Below are 25745 nucleotides of genomic sequence, written 5' to 3' on the forward strand. Positions count from 1 at the left end.
AGATGTAGGGGTATGGGTGGGTTACGCTTCGGCGGGGCGGTGTGGACTTGTTGGGCCGAAGGGCCTGTTTCCACACTGTAAGTAATCTAATCTAATTTCAGGAAAAGTTCCATCAGATTGAAAAGTAACAAACACAATCCCACTATGCAAGAGTGAAGGAGAAAGGATACAGGATACTAATGGCCAGTTAACTTTACAAATTGATCAATAAAGTTTAAACCTGCATGTTGAGAAAAAGTCAAGATCAGGATAAATCAGCACAGTTTTGCCAATTTATCTAACTTATTTAACCAATTTATTAGGGCAAAAGGCTAGTACGACAAGAGGTTTGGCTGCCTGGAAGAGAACAGAACATGCATTTTGGTTCTTTGGCAGGGAGTGGCAAATGGAAACCCACAGAGGTATGTGCTGAGCCTCAACCTTTTTCCAGTTTACATGAATTACTTAATTTGGGGTGCAAAGACAGGGTGCTAAATTCAAAGACAGAACCAAATAGGAAAGTGTAAAGAAGATCTAAAAAGTTTGAAGGATTTAGATAAGTTCAGTGAGTGGGCAGAAGTATCTGACAGATGAAGTGTAGTATGGAAAACGTGAAGTTGTTCACTTTTTAACAGGAAGAATGAAAAATAGCATGACTTAAGTGGAACCTGACAGCAACATTCTGAGGTGCAGAAGATTTTCAGTGCACTGCTGCCTGAGTCACAAAAAGCTAGTACTGGTTGTTCTGCTATAATGTGCGTTTCGTTAATGTGAATTCACTGAAATACGAATGACGAATTGGGAACACTACTTCTAAAGCGTGGACTTTTAAAACGTGCATAGGTTGTAGTGTGATCATATTGCCAACACTTTAAGCGCTGTTTCTAAAGTGCGATTTTTCTATAATGTGATGTTGTACAAGAACACAACCAATGCATTATAGAAGAACTACCTGTAAGTAGGTATAGCATGTAATCAAGAAAGCTAATGGTGTGTCATCCTTTATTACAAGAGAAATAGAACATAAGACTGAAGATGTTATACTTCAGTTATGCAAGGCATTGGTGAGACCAAAGCAAAAACACTGAGTAGTTTTGGTCTCCATATTTAAGGAAGGATGTAACTATATTATTAAAGATTTACTGGATTGATTTCTGGAATGAGTGGATTGCTTTAAAAGGATAGATTGAAAAAATGGCTTTGTTTCCACTTCAGTTAAGGCGAGATTTGATTTGACGAGTTTAAGATCTTGAGTGATTTTTGACAAAATAGAATGGAAATTTGCCCTTGTGGATAACTCCAGAGCTAGAAGGCATGATTTAGAGATTGGACACTTAGAACAGACATGAAAAGGAATTTCAAGCAAGAATTGTGTGATGTTGGACTCAGTCAGAAGGTGGAGAAAGCAGGGTCGTTGAATATTTTTAAGGCGGATTTAGGTTCACTCTTGTTAGGCAAGGGAATGAAGGTTCTTGCGGTTACCTGGGAGTATGGAATTTGAACACAATTATCAGCCATCATCTGATAGCAGAGCAGGCCCAAATGCTCTACTTTTAATTCATATGTTCAGACAAGATGTAAAATGTCCGTTTTGTCCATGATGCCTGTGGAAAATAAGACTGGAGCTGAGTGCTTGGAACATTCATTTTTCATGGGTGAATCTAGAAACGTAAATTATTTACATCTAATATTCTGCTGCTGATACAATTACCAATAATTGATTTGAATCATGATGTGATTTTTATGTTGAGAAATTATTAATTTTGTTTATTTGTGAGGAATGTTTACTCTTCTGCTCCTCGGATCCTGCTGTGCTTTTCCAGCACCACACTTTGTGTCTTGGCACAGTCATGTCCTGGAAGCACATGTCATCTTGTGGCTGTTTGTTCGAAATCTGCGAAATAGAAAGCCATCATTTTCAAATGCCTTTCATGTTATATCTCAATAGCTTGCTGTCATTGAGCTCACTGGAGAACAAATAGGAAGCAGAGTTTAATTCAACTACTGGAGTATATTTGCAGCTGTGTAGCACTTTGAGTATTGTAGACCTCACAAGCTGGGAGATAGCCAAAAGAAAAATCAAATTAAAAATGGATACAAGGTAGATGGAATGGTTAAGAAGCATGATCGAAAGCTTTGATTGTAAATAGGACTACAAGTAGCTTTTTGAAGAGAGGAAAGCCAAGGAATCATTGTGACTTAGACAACGAGTTCCTTTGAAATGGCTAAAATACGTAGTGTAATTTTTGGAACAGAAGAAAGCTGTTCACCATTTTTTGTCTGATCCAAGTGACAGATTTCTGACCTAATCAGCCTTTAAGCCCCTGGTGCTTGTCTTTGGAGGTTATGACACCTTATGTACATGTCCAAGCACTCTTTAAATCGGATGAGGGTTCCTGTTCATACTGCTCTTTCAGGCAGTGGGTTCCAGGCCCTCATTATCATTTAGGTGTAAAGAAATTGTTGCTCAACTCCTGTATGAATTACTTTCAAATCTATGCCTGTGTTTATTGATTTTGAGTGCCAATCAAAATGATGAAAAGGAAAGATCTATCCAGACCCCTCAATTGTATTCAGTTCAGTTAAATCTCTCCTTGGCTGTCTCTGTTCCAATAAAAATGGCTCAGCCTATCTATTCTTTTCTTTGGCTTCAGTTCTTCATTCTTGGCAGCATTCTCATATATCTCCTCTGTATCTTTGCATATGCGATCTCTTCCTTCAGGCACATCAGTGATCAGAACAATATGCAGTACCACCGCTGTGTTGAAAGTCAATACCTGCTCCTCTACATTCCAACTCAGCTAATCAAGGAAATTAACCTATATGCCTTTTTGCTTACCTACCGACTTAACCTGCTACCATCAGGGCATCTGTGAAAATGCACACCAAGATCCCTGGTTTTCTCGATACTTCTGCAAATTCTGCCCTTTATTGTGTATTTCTTTGCCTTGTTTTTCTTCCGAAGTGTATTATTTACTACACTTTTTGCCCATCTGGCCATCCCATTGATATGGCCAGTTCTTAGACCAAGTATCTGATGCTAAACTTTGACACATCATTGACTGGGCCACATTTGGAGCCTTGTGGTTCAGTTCTGGGTACCTTATTTAGGGAGGGATGTTAAAGCCCCAGAGGGAGTACAATGGACTTATGCTGGAATAAAGCTGGGAATGAGGGATTTTAATACAAGGAGAGATTGGAAGAATTGGGCTTGTTCTACTTGGAGTAGGGAGGATTAAGCAATGATCTTTCCACTCGTCAGTATATCAGTAATTAGGGTTCACACTTCCAAGATTACCAGCAAGAAAGCTAGGAGTGAGATGAGGAAAAACATCTTCACTCAGTTGTTAGGATTTGGAATGCGCTGCCTGGGAGAGTGGTGGAGGCAGATTTCATCAAAAGCTTCAAAAGACAGATGGCTATACATTTGGAAGTGATGAACTTAGAAGGGTTACAAGATAGGGCTGGAGTATACAACTAGCTTGGTAGCTCATTTAGGCACAGGTACAATTATGATGGGTTGAATGGTATCCTGCACTGTAAATTCTATGATTCTGTGATGCTTACAGTCTACTAGATATGAACTGCACAATGATTTTTTATACAATCAATAAACGTCTTCATCATTTCACTCCAAATGATTTATATATATATATATCATAAACAGCAAGAAGCCATACCAAGCCTCGTGGATGCCCCACCGGGAAACAGCTCTTCAATCATAGAAATATCCATTGATCTTTTCCCTTGGCCTCCAGCTAATGAACCAATTTTGGCCCATCTTTCTTCTTCCCTTCTGCTGTTATCTTTTAATGTTCTGATCAGTTTGCCTTGTGGGGGCTTGACACATACCTTGCTAAAATCATGCAGACTGTATCAAACTTGTTGCTTTCATAACTTTCCTTTTTACCACCTCAAAGCAATTCACTCAAGTTGGTCAGATGCTATCGTCTTTCACAAATTGATAGACTCCTCCTAATTCGAGTCAGAGAGTCATACAGCATGGAAGCTGACCTTTCGGTCCAACTCGTCTATACTGACCAGATGTCCCAACCTAATCTAGTCCCATTTGCCAGCACTTGGCCCATATCCCTCTAAACCCTTCCGATTCATATACCCATCCAGATGCGTTTTAAATGTTGAAATTGTACCAGCCCCCACCATTTCGTCTGGCAGCTCATTCAATACATGCACCACCCTCTGCGTGAAAAAGTTGCGCTTTAGGTCCCTTTTATATCTTTCCCCTGTCACCCTAAACCTATGCCCTCCAGTTTTGGACTCCCCCACCCAGGGAGAAGACTTTGACTATTTACCCTGTCCATGCCCCTCATGATTTTACAAACGTCTATAAGATCACCTGTCAGCTTCCGATATTCCAGGGAAAGCAGTCCCAGTCTATTCAGCCTCTCTCTATAACTCAAATCCCCCAACCCTGGTAAATCCTTGTAAATCTTTTCTGAATCCTTCACAACATCCTTCCTGTAGGAAGGAGACCAGAATTGCACGCAATATTCCAGAACTACCCTAACCAACATCCCGTGCAGCCGTAACACAACGCTCTGACCAATAAAGGAAAGCATACCAAACGCCGCCTTCACAATCCTATTTACCTGCGACTCAACTCTGAACTTTCAAGGAGCTCTGAACCTGCACTCCGAAGTCTCTTTGTTCAGCAACACTCCCTAGGACCTTACTATAAGTGTATAAGTCCTGCTCTGATTTGCTTTCCCAAAGTGCAACATCTTTCATTTATCTAAATTAAACTCCATCTGCCACTTGTCAGCTCATTGGCTCATCTGATCAAGATTCTGTTGTAATCTGAGGTAACCTTCTTCGCTGTTCATAATTGATCCTTTCTAATCTATATGTCAACTTGCACCATGTCATCTACATATAGTTTTCTTCCCATTTTACTTAGATGTCATGGCAATGTTGGTTGATCACCCTATTCCAGTTCCTCCTGTCAATGATCATTCTTACAATTCCACTGTGCATAAATTTCTGCCACTGCATCTTTCTATCTGGTCTGCATTCTTTGGCAAACCTACCTCCATCATTCTCATCACCATATTTCCTCTATCTCTTCAATTGCCCATACCAGTTCATGTTTTCTTGGTTTCTTTCTCAATGCTTCCACAATCTATGGGCGGCACGGTGGCTCAGTGGTTAGCACTGTTGCCTCATAGTGCCAGGGGCCAGGGTTTGATTTCTGCCTCAGGTGACTGTTGTGTGGAATTTGCACATTCTCCCAGTGGTCTGCGTGAGTTTCCTCCAGGTGGTCCAGTTTCCTCCCATGTCCAAAGATATGCAGATTAGGTGAATTGGCCATGTTAAATTGCCCATTGTGTTCAGGGATGTGTAGGTTAGGTGCATTCGTCAGGGGAAATGGAAAGTAATAGGGTAGGGGAATGGGTCTGGGTGGTACTCTTTGGAGGGTCGGTGTGGACGTTTTGGGCCAAATGGCTTGTTTCCACACTAAGGATTCTATGATTCTAATCTACACTGATGTGGCAATGTATATTGTTGCTTAGAATTCTTTTCATTCTCCTTTTCCATCTCCAAGGTTAGGCTGACTGGTCTGTAATTGGTAGACTGCTAACTTACCGTTATTTAAAACAATCTCCTGCACGATGTCTGCATCCAGAGTAAAAAGAAAAATGATAGTCATTTTTTGTGCTGTTTCATCCCTTCCCTTGGCCTGGGATACATTTCATCCAGACCTGGTGACTAATACAAGGATAATACAATCATAATATTCCCTTCCTCACCGGCAATACCATCCAATGTTTCACAGTCATTTTCTTTAATTACAGCACCTACTTCATTCCCTCTTTTAACAAACATGCAATACTTATTTTGACTCTGCTGGAGTTGACATTGTGTTTTTGTCAACCACACACTATTTTCCTTTCGCCATTGCAATTTACACCTTGCAATCTCAACATTAACATTCAGAGATAACCTGATGAATTGACAAGCAGTCTATTTCTTCTATTTGAAAGAACACACTACAACAACTTTGGAGTTTAATGGTTCCAAATAAAACACAACATGCAAAGGAAAAAGGAATGCTGAAACTATTAAGGCAGACTGCATGATGCAGTTTAAGGAAATATGTGCTTTGGTTAGATGAGATTCCCTACAATATGGAAACCGGTCATTTGGCCCAACGAGTCCACACTGACCCTTTGAAGAGTAATCCACCCAGACCCATTATCCTACCCTATATTTACCCCGACTCATGTACTAATTACTAGAGGCAATTTAGCATGGCCAATTCACCCGATCTGCGCACCTTTGGATTGTGGAAGAAAACCGGAGCACCCAGAGGAAACGCACACAAACCCGGGGAGAATGTGCAAAATCCACACAGACAGTCGCCCTGAGGTGGGAATCGAACCTGGTTAACCACTGAGTCACCGTGCCTTTTTCAACATTGTGGCTAACCATTATAACTTTTACATTGAATTCGTCCCAGTTGATAGTGTAATTGAAATATCCCAACAATTTTTGGACTACTGAAACAATGGCCTCCATAATTCCTTTGTTGATTCCTTAGGTATTTATGGTGTGTTCCTGGAAGTGAGATTGCCCTCCTCTTGTTTTTATTTCAATTTGATCTGAAAATACTGTAATTGGGAATGATGAGCAGCAGTTCCTGCCTTCATTATGTCACATTTCATTTATAGTTGTGAATTCATAGTTGAATTTATCTATCTGTGTGTTATTCACTTAACTCCTTTCTTTGACATATATACTGTTAGTCACTGAACACCACCTTTGACTATTTTCTTGCTTTAGTTTCCTCTGCTGTCTGTATTTATTCAATTTGGGCTTTTCATTTCCAGCTTTGCTCTCTTCCATTTGAGTCTATGTTCAATTTCCCATACTCCTCCCAACAAGTTGAAAGCTTTCCTGAATGTAGTAATGAATCTCCCCCAACAGTCATTGGTCCCAACGCCTGTTGATTTGTAACCCATCCAGTTTGTACAGCTGACATATTCCCCAAAATCTGTTGCAGCACCCCAGGAATCGAAAGCCCATCCTCCACCATTTTTGCAGCTACTCCTTCATTTGCATTGTCCTTCCAGTTTTTTGTTCCCACAAGCAGTGGGAGTGATCTGGAGATTGTTACCTTTTGAATTTATTTTTTCTTTCCTGCCTTGCTAAAGTTGCATGCAGTACCTCATCCCTTTCATATCATTGGTACAAATATACCACATGACTGCTGGCTGTTCATTCTACCATCTCATAATGATCTTCAGTTTCTCAGTGACACTTTTAACCTGAGGAAAGCAATTCCTGGAGTCAAATCTGTGATGGCAGAATTGCCTATCTTTTCCCCTAAACATTCAACCTCTTATTACTCTTTGTTTTTGTGACCTCCCTCCTTGTCCCCCACACATCCATCAGCTTTTTCTTTCATGCTGAAACTCAAGAGCTCAAGTCTTCTGTTTGATATACTACATGAGGAGTGTTCTGGAGTTCCGACATTGAACAGGTTAAAACATAGAACAGTCCAGCATTGTACAGGCCCTTTGGCCACGATGTTGTGCCGAGCATTTATCTTAATCTAAAATCAACCTAACCTACACACCCCTCAATTACTGCCATCCATCTTCTTGTCCAGCAGTCTCTTAAATGTCCCGAACAGGAAATGACATCACCACAAACCCCAGGAATCGCAATGGAGAAAGATATAAATAGAAAGCAGGAGACAACAGCTTCGCTTCGCTTGGAGATCGCCACTGATGATGTTGCCTAGCCAGGTAATGAAACGTCTGGATATCAAACCCACAGCTCAGCGAACAAACCTACACCCTAAGTCCCGAATGTCTCCGACTCTACTACCACTGCTGGCAGTGCATTCCACGCACGGACCACTCTGGGTAAAGAACCTACTCTTGACATCTCCCTTATATCTTCCTCCCATCACCTTAAAATTATGACCACTCATGACAGCCATTTCTGCCCTGGGGAGAATCTCTGGCTATCTACTCTACTGATGCTTCTCATTTCTTGTACACCCCGATCAAATCACCTTTTTTCCCTTCTCGCTAGTGTGAAAAGCCCTAGCCCACTCAATCTCCCTTCATAAGACAAGCCCTTCAATCCAGGCAGAATCCTGGTAAATCTCCTCTGCACCCTCTCTAAAGCATCCACATCCTTCGTATAATGAGGCGATCAGAACTGGACACAATATTCCAAGTGTGGTCTAACCAGAGTTTTATACAGCTGCAGCGAAACCTCGCGGCTCTTAAACTTAATCCCTCTCTTAATGAAAGATTGCGCGTATTGGGCTTCAGGAACCAAGGACTGAAGTCCCTTGGCATGCTTTTATTCATTAAACTTCTTGCTGAACTTAAAAGAACTGGATCTTAAAACTTGAGAAAAATTTGAAGCTTAACACCTAAAACCTCATATCTTTAAAAACTCAATTTAATCTTTCTAATTTGTCAACATTTTGGGATTTTTAGAACAGCAAGAGGTTGTTTGACCCAGACTGTACAGGCTTTTATATTTCATGCGAGCCTTCTTTTATCTTTTATCATATCACTTTAATCACATATATCTTTTGTCATATCACTTGCCCTTCACTCCTCCCTAGAATATCTTAACACCAAGAACAGCTACGTAAGAATCCTACTCGTTGACTACAGTTCAGCCTTCAACACTATTATCCCCTCGAGACTGATTACAAAACTTAGTGATCTCGGACTAAGCCCCACTCTGTGCAACTGCATCCTTAGTTTCCTGAAGATTGGGGACAATATTTCATCATCACTAGCATTCAACACTGGAGCCCCCCAGAGATGTGTACTGAGCCCCCTACTGTACACACTGTGAGTACACATGACTGTGACGCTAAATACCAGACTAATGCCTTTTATAAGTTCACTGATGACACCACCATAGTCGGTCGAATCTCAGATGGCGATGAAACAGACTACAGTTGGGAGATGGAAGACCTGGAAAAATGGTGCACTGAAAACAATCTAGCTCTCAATGCCGGCAAACCCAAGGAACTCATTATTGACTTTCAGAAGGATGTTACTCATGCCCCCCCCTCCCCCACACATTAACAGCACAGAGGTGGAACAAATGGAGAATGTCAAGCTCCTGGGAATGGTCATCCATGATAAGCTTTCTTGGACTCTTCATGTGGACACACTGGTTACAAAGGCTCAACAACGTCTCCTCTTCCTCAGGCAGCTGAGGAAATTTGGCATGACGGCGAATACCCTTGCCAATGTTTATAGGTGCATCATCAAGAGCATTCTGTCTGAATATAACACTACCTGGTATGGCAGCTGTACCATTCAAGTTCAGAGACAGTTACAGAGAGTGGGGAACTCGGCCTGGACAATCACAAAGGCCAACCTCCTATCGATAGAATCCATCCACCAGGCGTGCTGTCAAGGAAAGGCCACCAGCATTCTTAAAGGTTAATCCAACCTTGGCAATGTTTTTCTACAACCTCTACCATCGGGGAGAAGGTACAGAAGCCTGATCACACGCACCAGCCGGTTTCGCAACAGTTTCTACTCTACTAGAATATTGAATGGATTCACAAACTCTTAACATTCATCTGTACCTGTGTTTTTGCTTTTGCCGCTGTTTACCTATTATTTACTATCTATGTGACTTAACTGTGTGATCTGCCTGTATTGCTCGCAAGACAAAGCTTTTCACTGTGCTTCTGTACATGTGACAATAAATTGAATTCAATTCAATTCTTCATTGATCCCTTTTTCCTCAAATGCTTGTATCGCCTGCCTTAAAATTCAAATCTACCATTCTCTTCCATCACTTCCAATGGCAATGAGTTCCAAATTTTCACAAAAGTATTTTTTCAGAATTGTCTCTTGGATTTCTTGTGGTGAACTTATATTAATGACCTCAGTGTTCTTTACTCCAGAAAAGGAGACATTTCTGTATTTAAAATCTTCCATAATTTTAAGGCTTCTGCTTGGTCACATTTCAGCCTTTTTTCTCTGAGAGAAAGTGACAAATATCCTTGAATTTTGGGTGCTATTCTGGTTAATCTGCTCCAGTGCTTCTATGCCTTCCCATGGTATGATAATGTTATGTTTCTCAAGAAAGAATGGTTTGTGCTTAGTTTGATTTTCTTAAGACATGTTTACCTGTGGCACAACTAAATGATTAGTTATACAGTATGATTCCTTTGTCCCTGTATCCCATGCAGACTTACAAGTCTTGGACCTTCACTCCTTACATCAATAATGATCCTGAATCATGATATGCACCACCCCCCCCCCCCCCCCCCCAAGTCACTGTCCAGTGAAACATTTACTGTACATCCCGAATTTCCTCAAGATGATGGTTCGCTGCCATCTTTGAGCTGTCGGGATACTCGCAATGCTGTTGGGAAGGGGTTCCAGGATTTTAACCAAGCAATGGTGAAGAAACAGTGATATATATTTCTGAGTCAAAATTCTGTGTGGAGGGGAACATGCATGTGTTGGTGTTCCCATGAATCTATTATCCTTGTGCTCCTAGATAGTAGCAGTTGCATGTTTTGGGAAGGTCCTGGTTGAGGTGCTGTCGGGCATCACCTATATGATACGTGCACCTCTCATTTACGTGATGCTCACCTAATTTGATTACTTTTTTTTGATGAATTGTGAAGCTTCTGGTTCATATCTTTGCCAGTAGGGGCAACAATATATGTACAGAGCATCGGAGGCTGAGGGGTGACCTTATAGAGGTTTATAAAATCATGAGGGGCGTGGACAGCATGAATAGCAAGATCTTTTTCCTGTGATGCTATGACACACTTTGTTTTCCTGCAATAAAAGAATCTAGGACCAGAAGGCATGGTCTAAGAATAATAGATGCCAATTTATGACTGTGTATATGTAACAAGCTGCCAGTGAACGTGGTGGAGGCGGGTATAATTATAACATTTAAAAGGGAAATGGGACAATTTCAGTTGCAGGTATCTAGTTGGCGTGGATGAGTTGGACTGAAATTTCTGTTTCCGTGCTGTATAACTGAGCCTGAGTCCATAAGTTGATGGACCAAGTCCAGCTGGATACACTTTACACCCTTCCACTCCGATCTATACTTTGTTCCTGCAGTAATTTTGTAGATTATCTCATATTTTGCTTACTGGTAGAGTTTGAAATTCTTGTGATATTCTCTGGTCCAAGAATGCGACCAAGAGGAGATAACCTTCTGTACATCCAAGAATACAGAAGATATAATTGATTACAGGTATACAAGTTTTGGAGCTGCAGCTGTGGACTTCTGGAATATTGTGTGCAGTTGTGGTCTCCCTCCTATTGAAAGGATGTTATGAGACTTGAAAGAGTTCTGAAAAGATTTACAAAGGTGTTGCCAGGGTTAGAAGGTTGGAGATATAGGGAGAGGCTGAATGGGCTGGGAGCTGTTTTCTCTGGGATGTCGGTGACTGAGGGGTGACCTGAAAGGCATTGATAGGGTAAATAGACAAGGTCATTTTTCTGGAGTGGGGGAGTCCAGAACTAGAGGGCATAGGTTTAAGGTGAGGGGGGAAGATTCAAAAGGGACCTAAGGGACAACATTTTCACACAGAGGGTGGTTTGTGTATGGAATGAGCTGCCAGAGGAAATGGTGGAGGCTGATACAATTACAATATTTAAAAGGCATCTGGATGGGTATATGAATAGGCAGGATTTAGAGCAAGATGGGCCAAGTGCTGGCAAATGGGATTAGATTAATTTAGGAGACCTGGTTGGTTTGGACGAGTTGGATAGAAAGGTCTATTTCTGTGCTGTACATGTCTGACTCTATGACTACAACTGAAATATTAATAAACTTTCCTGACAAATTTCCATAGTGGGGTGGGGGCGCTTGAACCATGACTTCTGGTTCAGAGTTAGGGAGGGAAACGAGCCACTTAATGCCCACTTAGAGCTTTGTATGGTTAAATTGGGTTTGCAGAACAATTAGGTAGCATTAATTATGCGTTCAACTAAAATGTATGCACCCTCAATGGTTGGATATCTTTAACTGTGTTCTTTAGCTTTAAAAGGAGACATTCCATAATTGCAATCCGCACCTAAGTTAGAAACTCGAGCAAGAATTCCGTTGTTTGAGATCGGGGACAAGAAATTTTCAGTGCTGAATTTTTTTTTTGTTTTTCTGAGATTTCTTCGTGATTTTGTACAGCTACGGAAGTGGACATATTTTGGCAGATCTGGTCCGCAGCAGCTGCCTAATCTGAAATACAGAAATGCTCTTTACATTAATCCAAGAGTTGAAATGAAACTGACTGCTGTGAGAATAATTTTGATGGGCTGTGAATGATCGAAATCTTTATGAAGGGAGATGCTATTCGGCTGTCAACCGATGAAAGAATTTTTTTCCCCCAAAATGTTGCCTCTTTCCCCAGCGGTCCTCATTCCCGCAGTGCGTGTATTAGCTGTGGATGAAATAGCTTTATTGTACCGCCGCCTCCGGTGTTTATGATTGGGGGGGGGGTGTTCCTGGTCAGAACGGAGTGGGAGAGTTCATGCTGTCTGCAGTCTAGGAGGCTCCGCGAGGCACATGGCACTTTGTACGGAACTAGTGAAGTATAACAGCAAATAATAGAAAGGGTCATTTGAGATGCAGGGCGCATTTTCTGTTAAAGCTACGCAAACTTGGAGCGTCATTGAAATGCAAATGAAGGTTTATTGATGAGAGGACTCCGTGCTGCAGAAGAGAGGTGCGCCAGTCAGGCTATTTACATCCTTGGAATGTGCGGATGTTCACATTGTCGACTCGTTAGAAGGCTGTGAAATTTATCATTCGCAATGGCTGCGAGCAGGTTAATGCAGGAGGTGAGGGACTCTGTATGAGCTGCGGGAGATAAAGAAACGATGAGAGCATGCTTTCCTTCGAAGCAATCCCTTATGAGGAAAAGAGTGGTCGAAAGAGAGCCTTGATTCAAAGAGGAATATGCTGTTGGAAATGAATTTGATTATATGTAACTGATTCAGATGTATTTCAAAAAGCTACTGATAACACTAAATTGTTTGACCTGTCATGTTTAAAGTTCCTTGTCATATTTAAAAATATTGAGGGCTGGATCGGATTTTAATTTTTAAAAATGCATAGATTAATTGTTCTACAAGCAGGTACGGTAGATTGCTATTTACAGAATTGGATTAAAATTGTTTACTGTGCACAATTAGTCTGTTTGTTAGCACATTGGTTACTAAATCATATGGATCTCCTCAATCTGATACATATTTTTAGCTGATAAAATTAAACATTCTTATGGAGAGGGAAAAGCAGTAGTAACAGTGAATTTTCTGTAGCAGAGTGTTTTGAACACAAGGTCCTACATGAATGTTTGGATCTATTCAAACAGTTCTCATCAAATCGATGACAAATACATCTGTTTAATGTTTAGTGGTTTTAGAATGTGCAGATGTCAGTCAGTATTGCCTAGATGTTGTTATACTTTTCAAGATTTTCAAATGAACCAATTTCTGCATTTTCTACTAAAGTAATTTTACGCAATTATATTTTATTTAATCTTCTCTCCTCATGCTCTTCTCTCTCCACCCCTGCCACAATTTGTACTACTCTGTTACATGCCACTTACTTTGACCAGAAAAGAAACAAGGCACTCTGCATTTAGGAAGTACATTAACTGATGTCACATTGTGTGAGATCAACAATTCAGCGTGGAATTGAAAGTGCAAGTTTATGTCTGCTGTTCCACCCTTACTGAAACATACAGGGAGCTAAGGTTTTTACTGTTGTGTCCAGAAATAAAAACATCAAATGTTAGAAATGCGCAGCATTAGGGAAGAACAGTTGCATGTTGGTACAGTGGAGGCCCTATGCCATGACGCCACAATAGAAATTCACACTTTTCAGTCTAGTGATTCCCCATGTATTGAAGTTCCAAATAACTGAGGTGCCATGTAATTTGCATAGATTCTTGGGTCTGTGATTTGATCTCGGGTAAGCAGTGCTCTCTGTTGAGTGGTGGTGCTGATCAGAGGACTTGACTCGCATATAAAAGGGAAAAGAAGAACCATCTATTGCCAGTAATGGCAATTCTTGACAACTTTGGTCAAGGTCCAGAGTTGGTTGCCTGCCTAAAATGGTAGATGGCCCAGACCACGGAAATTGCTCATTTTGGATAAATACGGCTAAAAATTGTAGTTAATGTTCAATAGCATTTTCCCTTCCTAAAAGCATACAATCTTATGCTTGTCTGGGAATCAATTTCAGATAATTCGTACAGCCATTATAACTATTAACTTTGCAGTCAGGATTCTATCGTATACTGATTGCTTAGATGGTTTTGATCATCAGTCTTTCCAGTGATGAAGTGACTATTGATAAATTACTGGACTTCCCTTTGACTTCATGACAATGTTTATTTTTGGTCTTGTCAGATATGGATTATTGTGCCTTATCATATCAAAACTGAATATTTTGAAAAAGTTCAGTAGCTAAAGTGATTTATTTCAGCTAACATAGATATGGGGAGGGGAGGAAAGGCTGCGCAAGGAATGCTGTCTTTCCTTTATACTGAAAATGTGATTTCACAAGTAACCTCATCCTGCATATAGAAGAACCGCTCCACTTATTTGAGATCTGAGAGTTGAGTTTGCACAACTGTGTTTTAAAAAAAAGATGCTGCACTGTTGAGGGCTAATCATCTGAATTCTGTACATCGCTCCAGGAGTTCATCAAGCCAACATTAAAGGCTCAAACATTTTCAGCAACTCAATATCACTCCTTTCATCTTAATGTGGAACTGTTCTCTGATTAAAAATGAATAACACCCATTCTAATTCCTCAAAAAATGAAAAACATTCATGGCCGTATGCAACAAAACCTAGCTGAGCTCGGGTGAATAATTGATAAGGAAGGTTTGTTCCACAAGTCTGCGATAACAGTCATCAGCAAGAGGAAGATGAAATTTATTCTTATTACTATTACCAAATCCCTCCAACATCCTGGTGATCATCATTGACCAGGAACTTTGTTTCGAGCAATCACTCATTGCCCATTTGGAACAGGCCAGAGGCCGCTTATTCCACAAGTGATTCACCTGACTTTTCAGTGCCTGTGTTAAACTTGCAAAGCATGTTAGAAGTATTCCCCACTTGCTGAGAACCACATCCACCATCCTGAGCGTTCACCATCGTAGTACAGTGACTACTGTGTGTACTATCTAGCAGTCTGCCATGAGCTTCTCAGTAGTTCCCAAAGCCACAAGCCTCATCAAAGAGAAGCTGAAGTGCAATGAAATGGCATTACCTACACATTAGGCAAAAGTGAGGACTGCAGATGCTGGAAACCTGAGTTTAGATCAGAGTGTTGCTGGAAAAGCACAGTAGGTTAGGTAGCATCCGAGGAGCAGGAGAATTGATGTTTCAGGCGAAAGCCCTTCATCAGGAATAGAGGCAGGAAGCCTCCAGGGTGGAGAGATAAATGGGAGGGTGGGGATGGGGCTGGGAATAAGGTAGCAAAGAGTACAGTAGGTGAATGGGGTGGGGATGGAGGTGATAGATCAGAGGGGAGGGTGAGCGGAAATGTGGGAAGGGAGATTGGCAGGTGGGACAGGATATGAGGATGGTGCTGAGCTGGAAGATTGGAACTGGGGTAAGGTGGCGGGGGAAGGGAAATGAGGAAACTGGTGAAGTCCACATTAATGCCCTGGGGCTGAAGTGTTCTGAGGCGGAAGATGAGGCGTTCTTCCTCCAGGCGTCGGGTGGTGAGGGAGCAGCGGTGGAGGAGGCCCACAACCTGCATGTCCTCGGCAGAGTGGGAGGGAGAGTTGAAATGTTGGGCCACGGGCCACATTGCACACTGACTTGGAAATGTATTGTTGTTCATGCTTTGTTTCTGATCCAAACTCTGGGAACATATTCCCTTTTAAAATGTGGGCACATTTTCAGCAGGAGATGAATTGCACGAAAAAGAAGGGTAAGCACAATTTGAGATGGATAGTCAGTGAGAGCTACCAATGGTAGTCATGTCCTAACAATTTACTAAGTCAAATTTTATCCTTCTTTCCTGCATTTACCTTTACTGAGGTAAACCCCTGCTGAGGTAAAGTTCCATGGTTGCAGTTATTGTTTTAAGTACTCACTCAGATATTCATTGTTTTGAGGCAGACCGGACAGAGAGTGTATTTGTCATGTAGGTGTTACAGTTCAGTCATATTACAGTCTGTAGTTTTCTTCAGTAGGTTTGATTAGCAATGAGGAGCAAGAAGGTCAGATGAATTTTTTTCAGAACACTTAGACCAATTGAAGCAACCCTGCTAACTACACTGGCTAAGATTAGCATTTTCAGTTATTATTAGGTCTAGGAAAGAGTATCTAAAGTTTGAAACTCATCTAATGGCTCTATTGTACAGCTGATTCAATGTTATCTCATGATTGAAAGGTAAGAGATCGATACTTGTTCCGATGTACATAATTGATTTTTAGAGACTTGAATAGGATTACACATGGTTTAACAACATTAAGTATTAATGCTGAGAAGTATGCCTCTGCCCTGGATTACATTTGTATTTTTTAAAGCATCTTCATTCTATATTTAAACCTTTTCATGTGCCTTGAGTACTACTCAGAAGACTACCATTTGTTGTTAGTAGTAATTACCCTTGAGAAGCTGCCGTGAACTGCTTTTTCATCTGTTGCAGTCCATCTGATGTAGTCTCAAATACAGTGCTATTGTTAAGAAGGTATTTTAGGTTTTCAAATGTCCAGGTTTTTAACCCAGCAATTGTGAAGGAATGGTGTGTGGATGATAAGGAACTTGTAGGTCTTAGTGTTTTCGAGTGTCTGATGCCTTTGTCCACCTAGGCAGTAGATGTCGTGTGTTCATAAGGTATTGTTGAGGGAGGCTTGGCAGGCAGGCAAGCTGCTGCCACGATGTGCCATTGGTGGAAAGAATTGATGTTTAAGGTTTTGGATACACTGCTAATCAAGTGACTATTTCTCTTTGATAATGTTGGAACAATACTTATCCAGGCAAGTGGAGAGTATTCTATCTCTACTTGTGCTTTGTAGATGGACAGGCTTTGGGAACACAGAAGATGGATTACTTGCCACAGAATTCAAAGCTGCTCTTGAAGCCACAACATTTACATGGCTGCTCAAATTATTTTCATGATCAGTGGTCTGAGCCACGGTAATTATGTTGATGTTGATTGTCAAAGGGAGATGGTTAGATTCTCTACTGCTGGAAGGTTGTCATTGACGGGCACTCTTGTGATACAAATGTTACTTATCACTTCTCCCAAGCTTGAATGTTGTCTGCGAATCTGGCTGCAAGTGGACATTGACTGCTTCAGTATCTGAGGAGTTCAGTTCTCAGTTTAAAAAAACTGCATGTGTGACTTTATGAAGGGCAAGACATTGGAGTGGCTCAAGATGTTTGCATGTGGGATACTATGACAAACGTGGTGGTGCCACATTATGCACTTGATGCTGTATAACATTTGAAGGTGGGACTTGGTCTTCACAAGGACTCTGGTCATTCCTACTGTGCAGGGAAATTAAGTTAGCATTAATGGACATTTTGGTTGGCATGAACCAGTTTGGGGGCCTGTCTTCCTACTGTGGGACTCTATGAATTTATCTGCAACAACTGGACTGACACCAGAAATAGATTGGTGAGGATGTGGTTAACAAGAGTTTTATCATTGTTGTTGACTGCCATTGGTCATTTGTGACAGATATGCTATCACAGCTTAATTAGCTTTCTCTGAGCCACTGTTGGAGATTAGCATTGAGGTCTCATATTGTATGGTCTTGCAGGTGTTTCTTCCAAGCGATATTGAATAGGGCATACTGATTAATCAGCTTATGAGAAGATGTGAGGCATGAGACATCGTTGCCCTTTTTTGACTGGGTGCCACGAGGCTTTGTGGATCAGTAGTGAGTACTGATAACTCCCAGAGCAGCTCCCTCCCTACTGGAAAGCACTGTACAGTGACCTCTGGCAGATCTGCTCTGCTGTTGGAGTGAAAAGTACTGAGGGATAATGTGGGAGGAGTCTGTTACACTGGATGTGAAGTATGTTTCTGAGAATATGATTCTTTCAATTGGTTACTTAGACTTACTATGCTACTCATTTTACTACAACTTGGCGATAGTGAGGACAGCAGATGCTGGAAAGTCAGAGTCAATAAAACGTGGAACTGGAAAAATCACAGCAGGTCAAGCAGCATCAGAAGATCAGGGGAGTCAACGTTTTGGAAAAAACCCTTCCTCTGGTCTGGGGTGGGGTAAGGGGGCTATGAAATAAATAGAGGGATGGAGGGTGGGAATGGAGGAAAGGTAGGTGGGATGGCAGTAGGTGAATGCAGAAACAAGGTGAATAGCGTTGGTCAGTGGGAAGGGTGGAGCGGGTAAGTGGGAAGGAAGATTGTTAGGTCAAGGGTTCAGGATGGAGAGGGAGGGCTGGACCTGGGATGAGGTGAGGGGTGGGGAGATTGGGAAGCTGGTGATTTCTGTGTTGAGGCCATAAGGTTGTAAGCTCCTGAGATGGAAGATGAGGTATTCTTGCTCTAGTTTATGTGTGTCATTGTTTTGATGGAGGCAGCCCAGGATGGACATGTCGGGGGAGGGGGTAGTTGAAATGGCTGGCAGTCAGAAGGTGGGGTTGATTGGAACATGCAGACCACAGACGTTCTCTGAACCGATCCCCATGTTCGCAATCTGTCTCTCCGATCCACATCAGGAAAAATGGATACAACAAATTTGGTTAGAGGAAATACAGTTAAATGTCTGCCAGACTTGGAATGATTCTTTGGGGCCTTGGATGGAGGTAAAAGGGGAGGTGTGATGGCAGATGTTGCAACTCTTGCAGCTGCAAGGAAAGGTGTTGAGGAATCTCGGTGAAGAATGTGGACCTAACAAGGAAGTCACAGAGGGAACAGGTCCTACAGAAAGTAGTTAGAGCTGGGGAAGGAAATGTATTTTTTGCTGGGGTCAAGCTGCAGGTGGCGAAAATGGCAGAGGACGATGCATTGGATTTGGAGATTGGTTGGGGGGAAAGTGAGGGTCAGAGGGTCTCTGTCCTTATTGTGGTTGGGGAGGAATTTGAGGCAGAGGTGTGGGAGATGGAAGAGATGTGGCTGAGGGCATCGCTGATTACATGGGATCCTCTTCTTCCTCTCCCGCAGACCCAACCAGTCCCCCTCCACTGACACACTCATTTGCTTGGCGGAACTGCTCCTCACCCTCAACAACTTTTCCTTTGAAACCTCTCACTTCTTAAAAACCAAAGGGGCAGCAATGGGTACTCTCATGGGTCTGAGCTATGCCTGCCTCTTCATAGAATATGTGGAATAGTACTTCTTCCACAGCTACATCGGCACCAACCCCCACCTTTTCATCCCCTATTTTAAAGACTATATCAGTGCTGCCTTGTGTTCCCATGAGGGGTGCAAGTGGTTCATCAAGTTTACCCACACCTTCCACCCTGACCTCAAATTCACCTCGGCCATCTCTGACACCTCCCTCCCCTTCCTGGACCTCTCCGTCTCCATCTCCAGCAACCACCTTGTCAGTGATATCTATTTCAAGCCAACCAATTCTGACAGCTACCTTGACTAAATCTCCTCCCACAAAAATGTGATACCATACTCCCAATTCCTCCATGTCGCCGTATCAGCTGTCTGACCTGCTGTGCTTTTCCAGCAACACACCTTTCGATTCTGATCTCCAGCATCTGCAGTGCTCACTTTCTCCTCCATCTTCCTTCCTACCTATCTGATCCACCCTTCCCACTGACCAATCCCATTCAACTCCTACCTGCATCCACCTATCACCATCCCACCTACCTTTCTCCCAACCCCATGCTGGTCCAGATGAAGGTTCCTGCCTGATTCTCCTGCTCTTCTGATGCTGCTTGACCTGCTGTGTTTTTTCCACTTCCATATTTTATCAACTCTAATTTCTCTACAAGCTTTCAGATTTTATTAAGAGAACTTTGTAGTTTTCTGAGCAGGGTGTGCCATTTCTCATTTTTGGAGCTAAGGTTAAACCCAAGTGAACCATTCACTTTAATACGTTTTTAACTTCTCTGTAATGGTTTTCGTCAACTGGCTTGCAGAACAGTTAAACATCATCCACAATGTCTAGAGTCTCTCAGACCAAGTTGGGTGAGCATGATCGATTTCCTTCCCTGAAGAACATTAATGGACCAAATGGGCTTTTACAGCAACCCAATGTTTTTGTAGTCACCATTACAAAGCTTAGTTTTAATTTTTTAATGTGAATTACATTTTTTGAATTTAGACCTTTCAGGTGAAAATTCAGCTTGTGTACCCAGAGCCTTAGAGAGACAGCGGATGAATCACTAGTTCAATAACTAAAATCCTAAAATTGCTTTTCACTAACTTTTGATAGTGGTCTTGCACTTGTACCTTAACAGACTCTGAAAAATGACTATCAAGAGCGAATGGAACCTATAACACAACTTTATACAGTCCTTTAATGTAGAACATGTCACGTGGTGAGTTCCAGAAACCTGGTCTAGAAATTGTGTTTTGGCGAAGAGAGATTTGAGAGTCAAGAGAGTGGATGGGGTTGGATATGAGAAGTAGAGTTTCAGTTGAATTAGTTTGTCGATGGTCCAACCAGTATTGGTCTGGTGTGTATAAGGGCTGGAGGATTAGAGACTGAAATCAGTTGTCCTTCTGATTTGAATAGCCTGAAAGTCAGAAGCATATAGTAAAACAGGGCTCAGCAACTGGGTAAAGTCAGATTCTGCCTAGTATCCAGGGAGGTAGATAAAGTCAGAGTTTGTGACTGGACCCAATGACAGTGGCCTCAAGTTTCCCAATCTAAGACCTGCTGGACAGATTGCCAGCTGAGAAACAATGACGCATTGTTAGAGGTAGAACTGGATGTCATTAACCCTCCTGTGGATGTTAATTCCATTTCAATTGATGTAAATAAGTATGCCAGGGCATTTTGCATAAAATACAAAGGACTGAAAGAGATGACTTAAAAAAAAGAGGCCAATATCAAGGGGAGATATTCAGGGATTGAAACAATAATTCTAGACAGCTCAAAAGTTCTTCAGTAACTTGAAATGCACAGGATAATCAACTGTGGAGCATACATTGCTTGACGATGGGAGGTATGAGACTATGGAGGTATTAATAATGGTTGTGTAATCTCTATACTTGGGAATAGTCAAAATCAGGAAAGTGAAGGGTTGTTTTCTTTGGAGTCATGAAGATCAAGAGCAGATTCTCTTAAAAGGTTAAGGAACCTAGGCAAGTTGTATCAGAAAGTACTTCTTCCAATAGTAGAGGGATCAATACCCAGGAGGTATGGATTTAAGGTAAGAGAGTTCAGAATTTATTTTCACTCATAAGATTATGGAAGCTTGGAATTCACTGCCTGATAATTCAGTCAGAATCTCTCCTAACATTTAAACCATATTTACCTATTCACCTGTATTGCTGTAGTTTTTGGCCCATAGCCCTGGAAGCTGGAAATTAGGTAGAGGCCTCGGCAGAGGACTTCAATCTCGTCTGGTTGAAGGGTGTGATTAGATAAGTTGACTATCAACCTCACACCTAAAATACATTGTCTGACTGGAGGTGTTGTCTCCATTATATTGATAAGACCTTAAGTTGTCTCACAGCAGTGACTTGAAGGCAATTCTGGGATTTACATATTAATCAATCGAAACCTGTACCTCCATTTTAACTGACTAAAGATTTAACAGCCATTTTAGATTCGTTTCTCGTGACTTGTATGACCCTTTGATCTTTTCCTTCTAAATTCTGTGTCTAAGGTCTTCCTCTCACTAACACCTAATGAAGGAGCATGTCTCCGAAAACTAGTGGTTTTAAATAAATCCGTTGGATTATAACCTGGTGCCATATGATTTCTTGAAAAAGGGGTTATGCCCAAAACGTCGATTCTCCTACTCCTTGGATGCTGCCTGACCTACTGTGCTTTTTCAGCATCACACTCCCTACTCTGATCTTAAGCATCTGCAGTCCTCGCTTTCTCCCGTGTGATTTTTGACCTCAGTTAGTGTCACTAGATCCTTGTTGACTGGTGTGAACATAATTGCCCAAATGGCTTCCTTTGCATGTAAACATAAATGAGTCTGTGTCAGTGATCATCGTGGTGATGGCTCAGTGGGATTAGGTCTCATCAGAAGTTTTTGGATCACTGACTGGGCTATCAATTTGTCTTCCAAGAGTCATCTCAAAACAACGTGGAGGTAGCTTGGCCTTAGTGCAACAGTATAATATAAATGGTTGCATGCTTTCCCCTAAACAAATCTAAGTTGCTCCTGATGAGGTCCCCTCAGCCAGATTTTCTTTGGGTGGCAATTTGAAGCTCTCAGTACTGATAGGTAGATCATCAATGAATGAGGTATTGCACCTTCTATCCTCTGTTTATAGAATTGAATTTATTGCAAATTTTGAAGCGACTTGTATTAATTTCCAGCTTTGGTGTCCTCAGTTTTGATGCAGTATTTTATGTTTTTTTTTATGTCCTAGGCACCCATTCCAAAGACTGTTTTGATTCCTGTGGCAATTCCTATTTCAAAGTCGACCGTTTCTCGATTCCGTAACAGTGTTGAGGGCCTTAACCAGGAGATTGAGCGAATTATTATCAAGGAGAGTGGAGACAAAGAAGAGCAGATCATGATTGTAAGTCTGTCTTTATCTTAGGCGCCCTCTAGTGACAAGATGATGCTGTCATTATTGTTTAGCCTGTTTACATGTGTCCAGTGCAGTTGTGGCAAAAGACTTGATCAAAAGCTGTTCAGGAAAGCGCGGGACCTAAGTACGTAAATTGAATAACTCTTGTAATGCAAATGTGGTATTTTCTGCTTACATAAATTTTACTGTCTATAAGTATGATGACTAAGATCAGCCTTGAGATACTGAACTAATTTCAAGCTTAGTGCTCTGCTTCCAAAAGTGGTGCTGCAAAATTTCCTCAATGTCCTGATCTGTTGGGATCACCACCATTTTCCTTGAGCAAGGTTTTACAGGAGCAAGTTGGATCCTGCACAGACCCTATAAAGGCGCATGCAAAAGAGTGTTGGCACATCGGGTCAAAAATCTGACTCAATTTATTTTGTTTTCATATACAGTGCTTAAGTTACTGGGAACAGCCCAAAATTCAGGCTGTCATTGTACAGTTTATGAACAAAGTACAGTCACAAGAATCAAGTAATAACCTGCTATCAAATTTACTATTTTAGTATTGTATATGCTTGCTTTGAATGAAATTCTTTTCAGACATTGCGAAGCTTTAGAAGTAATCCTGCTACAACAGTTCAAGTTAATTCAGTGTTTTCAGCATAACCCAGCAGTGACCTCAATTGTTTAGGGTAAAAACTTTCAAGTGATATTCCTCAAAGACATTAGTCAGCAGTCAGCTTTGTTGGCTTTTACTTTTTGCACTTAAAGTTCCCCTTGCACCCCCATTTTAAACCAATCTGAGAGCGCAATGATCTTAATACAACTCTGTTTTTAAAAGCTTGTTTACTTAAATTGCCATCCCATGTTAAGTACCATTATCATTATTAAGTGGTCTCCGTTGACACACCAATTCTTTTTGACTTCTTTTTCATTAACTTTCCACGCCATAATTTTGCATCCATCTCCTATCCTCCAGCTCAGTATGCATCCCTTCACTCTTTGAATGAGTCATCATTGTCCTGCAACTCTCTTCCTGAACTAGCTTGTCTCGGTTCTGCCTGCAAAGTCAACCTCATCAGCTGCGGTCACTTCAGTTAATTTTTCTACATTCTTCTTGGTGTCCATTTTCATCTTCCTTTTAATACATTTGCTGCATGTTGTACTTCCTTCTCTCTCCCTCTCTCTCTCAAAAACTCATCTTGCCAGGTATGATTTCTAAATGTGAGTTTAACAACAGTTAGAGCACAAGTGTCACTACAAACATCAGAATATGACAATTGCTCATGTTAATTGGCAGCTAATCACAATATCATTGTTTGTGACTTTTGCCACTTGTTTTCTGAGAGTACCTTGGGTTTGATTTGTGCAAGAAACTTGGCTATAAGCACATGAGACTAATGTACAACCTAGCCGGCGTATTCCCTTGATTAAAAAAGTGAATAGTCATGCAGATTGGGAACATTGAGGTCCAATTCCTGGTTACTGTTGAACTAGTGATGTTATTTGTAATCATGATATTGGGCCCCTGACTTCGTGTACAGAAAATTATTTAAAGTTTACCTTTCTAATTGTGCTGAAGGTGTCACTGAGAAAACTGGACTCATGTACCTGGAAAGGCCTGTTGAAATAATTTGCTAACCCCCAAGAGTTTGTGTTTTCCCTAATAGAGAATTCGATGGAAAAGAATTTTTTTCTGCTTTGGACCAATGTCATCCAAGCGAACAGTCAAATATTATTGCAACCTGAAATTCTGTGCAGTTGTTTTTTCTCTATATTTGTTGAAGACAAACATTGAAGTAATCACTATTGGAAATCTGAAGTTTGCTTTTTGTTGTTTGGTTCAATCAAAAACACTCCTCTGCTCTTCAAAATATATTTTTCTTAAAATGGCTGTTGCAGGAAAATACTGCTATCTTATTGTCTTCATCACCGGTACAAATACTGTGATGGCAATCTCTGCACGTGAATGTCTGCAGTGGGTTCCATTTTCACGAGTTTAATTTTTCTTATGTGCATTGGAGTTGGTCATTGGTCATATCCACACTTTGCTTTTTGCTTCTTCTGGCCACAATCTCTGACAGTCTTCACATTTTGTATTAATCTGCACTCAGATAGTTATCTGTCATTTCTAATATGACCAAATGCATCAGTCTTCAGTTCCTGCTTTCTCGAATGATGGTTACAGCACAGTACATCTTGCTGTTCAGGAGCATCTAGATTTAACTGGCATAGACACAACTTTTAAAAAAATTTAAGCAAAAAAATCTGGAAATATTTGCCAAGATCTGTGGAATGAGAAGGGTAATGGCTCCCTTCTCAGGCTCCCCGCTTAGGACAATTTTTGTGGTAGAATAGTCAGAGCAAAAGAACTATCATTACCTTTGACCTCTTATGCTGCACAAACCTTTAGAGTTGTTTCATCTTTTCTACCTGGGCAACCCTGACCACATTTCACAATTTGACTCTCAGTTGCCTCTAATTTTCTGCACTGTTATCTCAATCAGCATCGTTGACACAGCTGTCAAATTGAGATCATTGAAAGGATTTCTACTTCATTTCGCCTTTGATTTTCTTGCTACCAAATGGAGTAAATTACTTGCCATGAGAGATTCTTGGAAGGAAGGTCAAGGATTTTCTTTCCACTGTTTGATCATCTCTCTGTACACCCTCCACCTTACTTTGGCACTTCTATTCTATTGCAGGTCTTCTCATTATAATTATTATGACAGTAATTGAACTTTAAGGAAGGTGTTGCCAACAGTTCCTCCGATCAGCATTTCTTAGCAGTAACCTACTTATTGATGCCCAATTTGGGCTCCACAAGTGCCACTCAGCTCCTGACCTTACCACAGTTTTAGTTCAAAAATGGACAAAACAATTCGAGAGATGAGGTGACTGTTCTTACCACAGAGGGCACAGTTGAATGAGTGGCATGAAGGAGCTATCAGAGTTTGAGTCAGAGAATCAGGGAAACTCTCTGCCCGTTGGAATAATCATTTCAGCTCTGAAAAGAAGCTGATAATCTCTGATTATTTTTACTGGAGCAGAGAAGGTTGAGAGGGCACCTGATTAACGTGTATGAGTTTGAGGGACATTGACAGGGTGG

The 25745-nt window shown here is 41.2% G+C and overlaps 1 protein-coding gene across 4 annotated transcripts in view; it reads left to right on the top strand.

Annotated features, from left to right (window-relative positions):
- LOC140481940 (protein FAM117B-like) overlaps positions 1–25745 on the top strand; it is a 223704-nt gene that overhangs the window by 125236 nt on the left and 72723 nt on the right. For 2 of the 4 annotated variants that reach the window (XM_072578675.1, XM_072578677.1), the window contains one exon: positions 22487–22639. The exons of 1 other annotated variant lie outside the window; for it this stretch is intronic. In XM_072578675.1, coding sequence (XP_072434776.1) covers positions 22487–22639 — 153 coding nt within the window. Of the gene's footprint in view, positions 1–302; positions 402–22486; positions 22640–25745 lie in introns of all 4 variants that reach the window. One more of the 4 variants, XM_072578674.1, reaches the window with a different exon arrangement.

This window comes from Chiloscyllium punctatum, chromosome 10, assembly GCF_047496795.1.
Source record: "Chiloscyllium punctatum isolate Juve2018m chromosome 10, sChiPun1.3, whole genome shotgun sequence".
NCBI classification, from domain to species: Eukaryota; Metazoa; Chordata; class Chondrichthyes; order Orectolobiformes; family Hemiscylliidae; genus Chiloscyllium; species Chiloscyllium punctatum.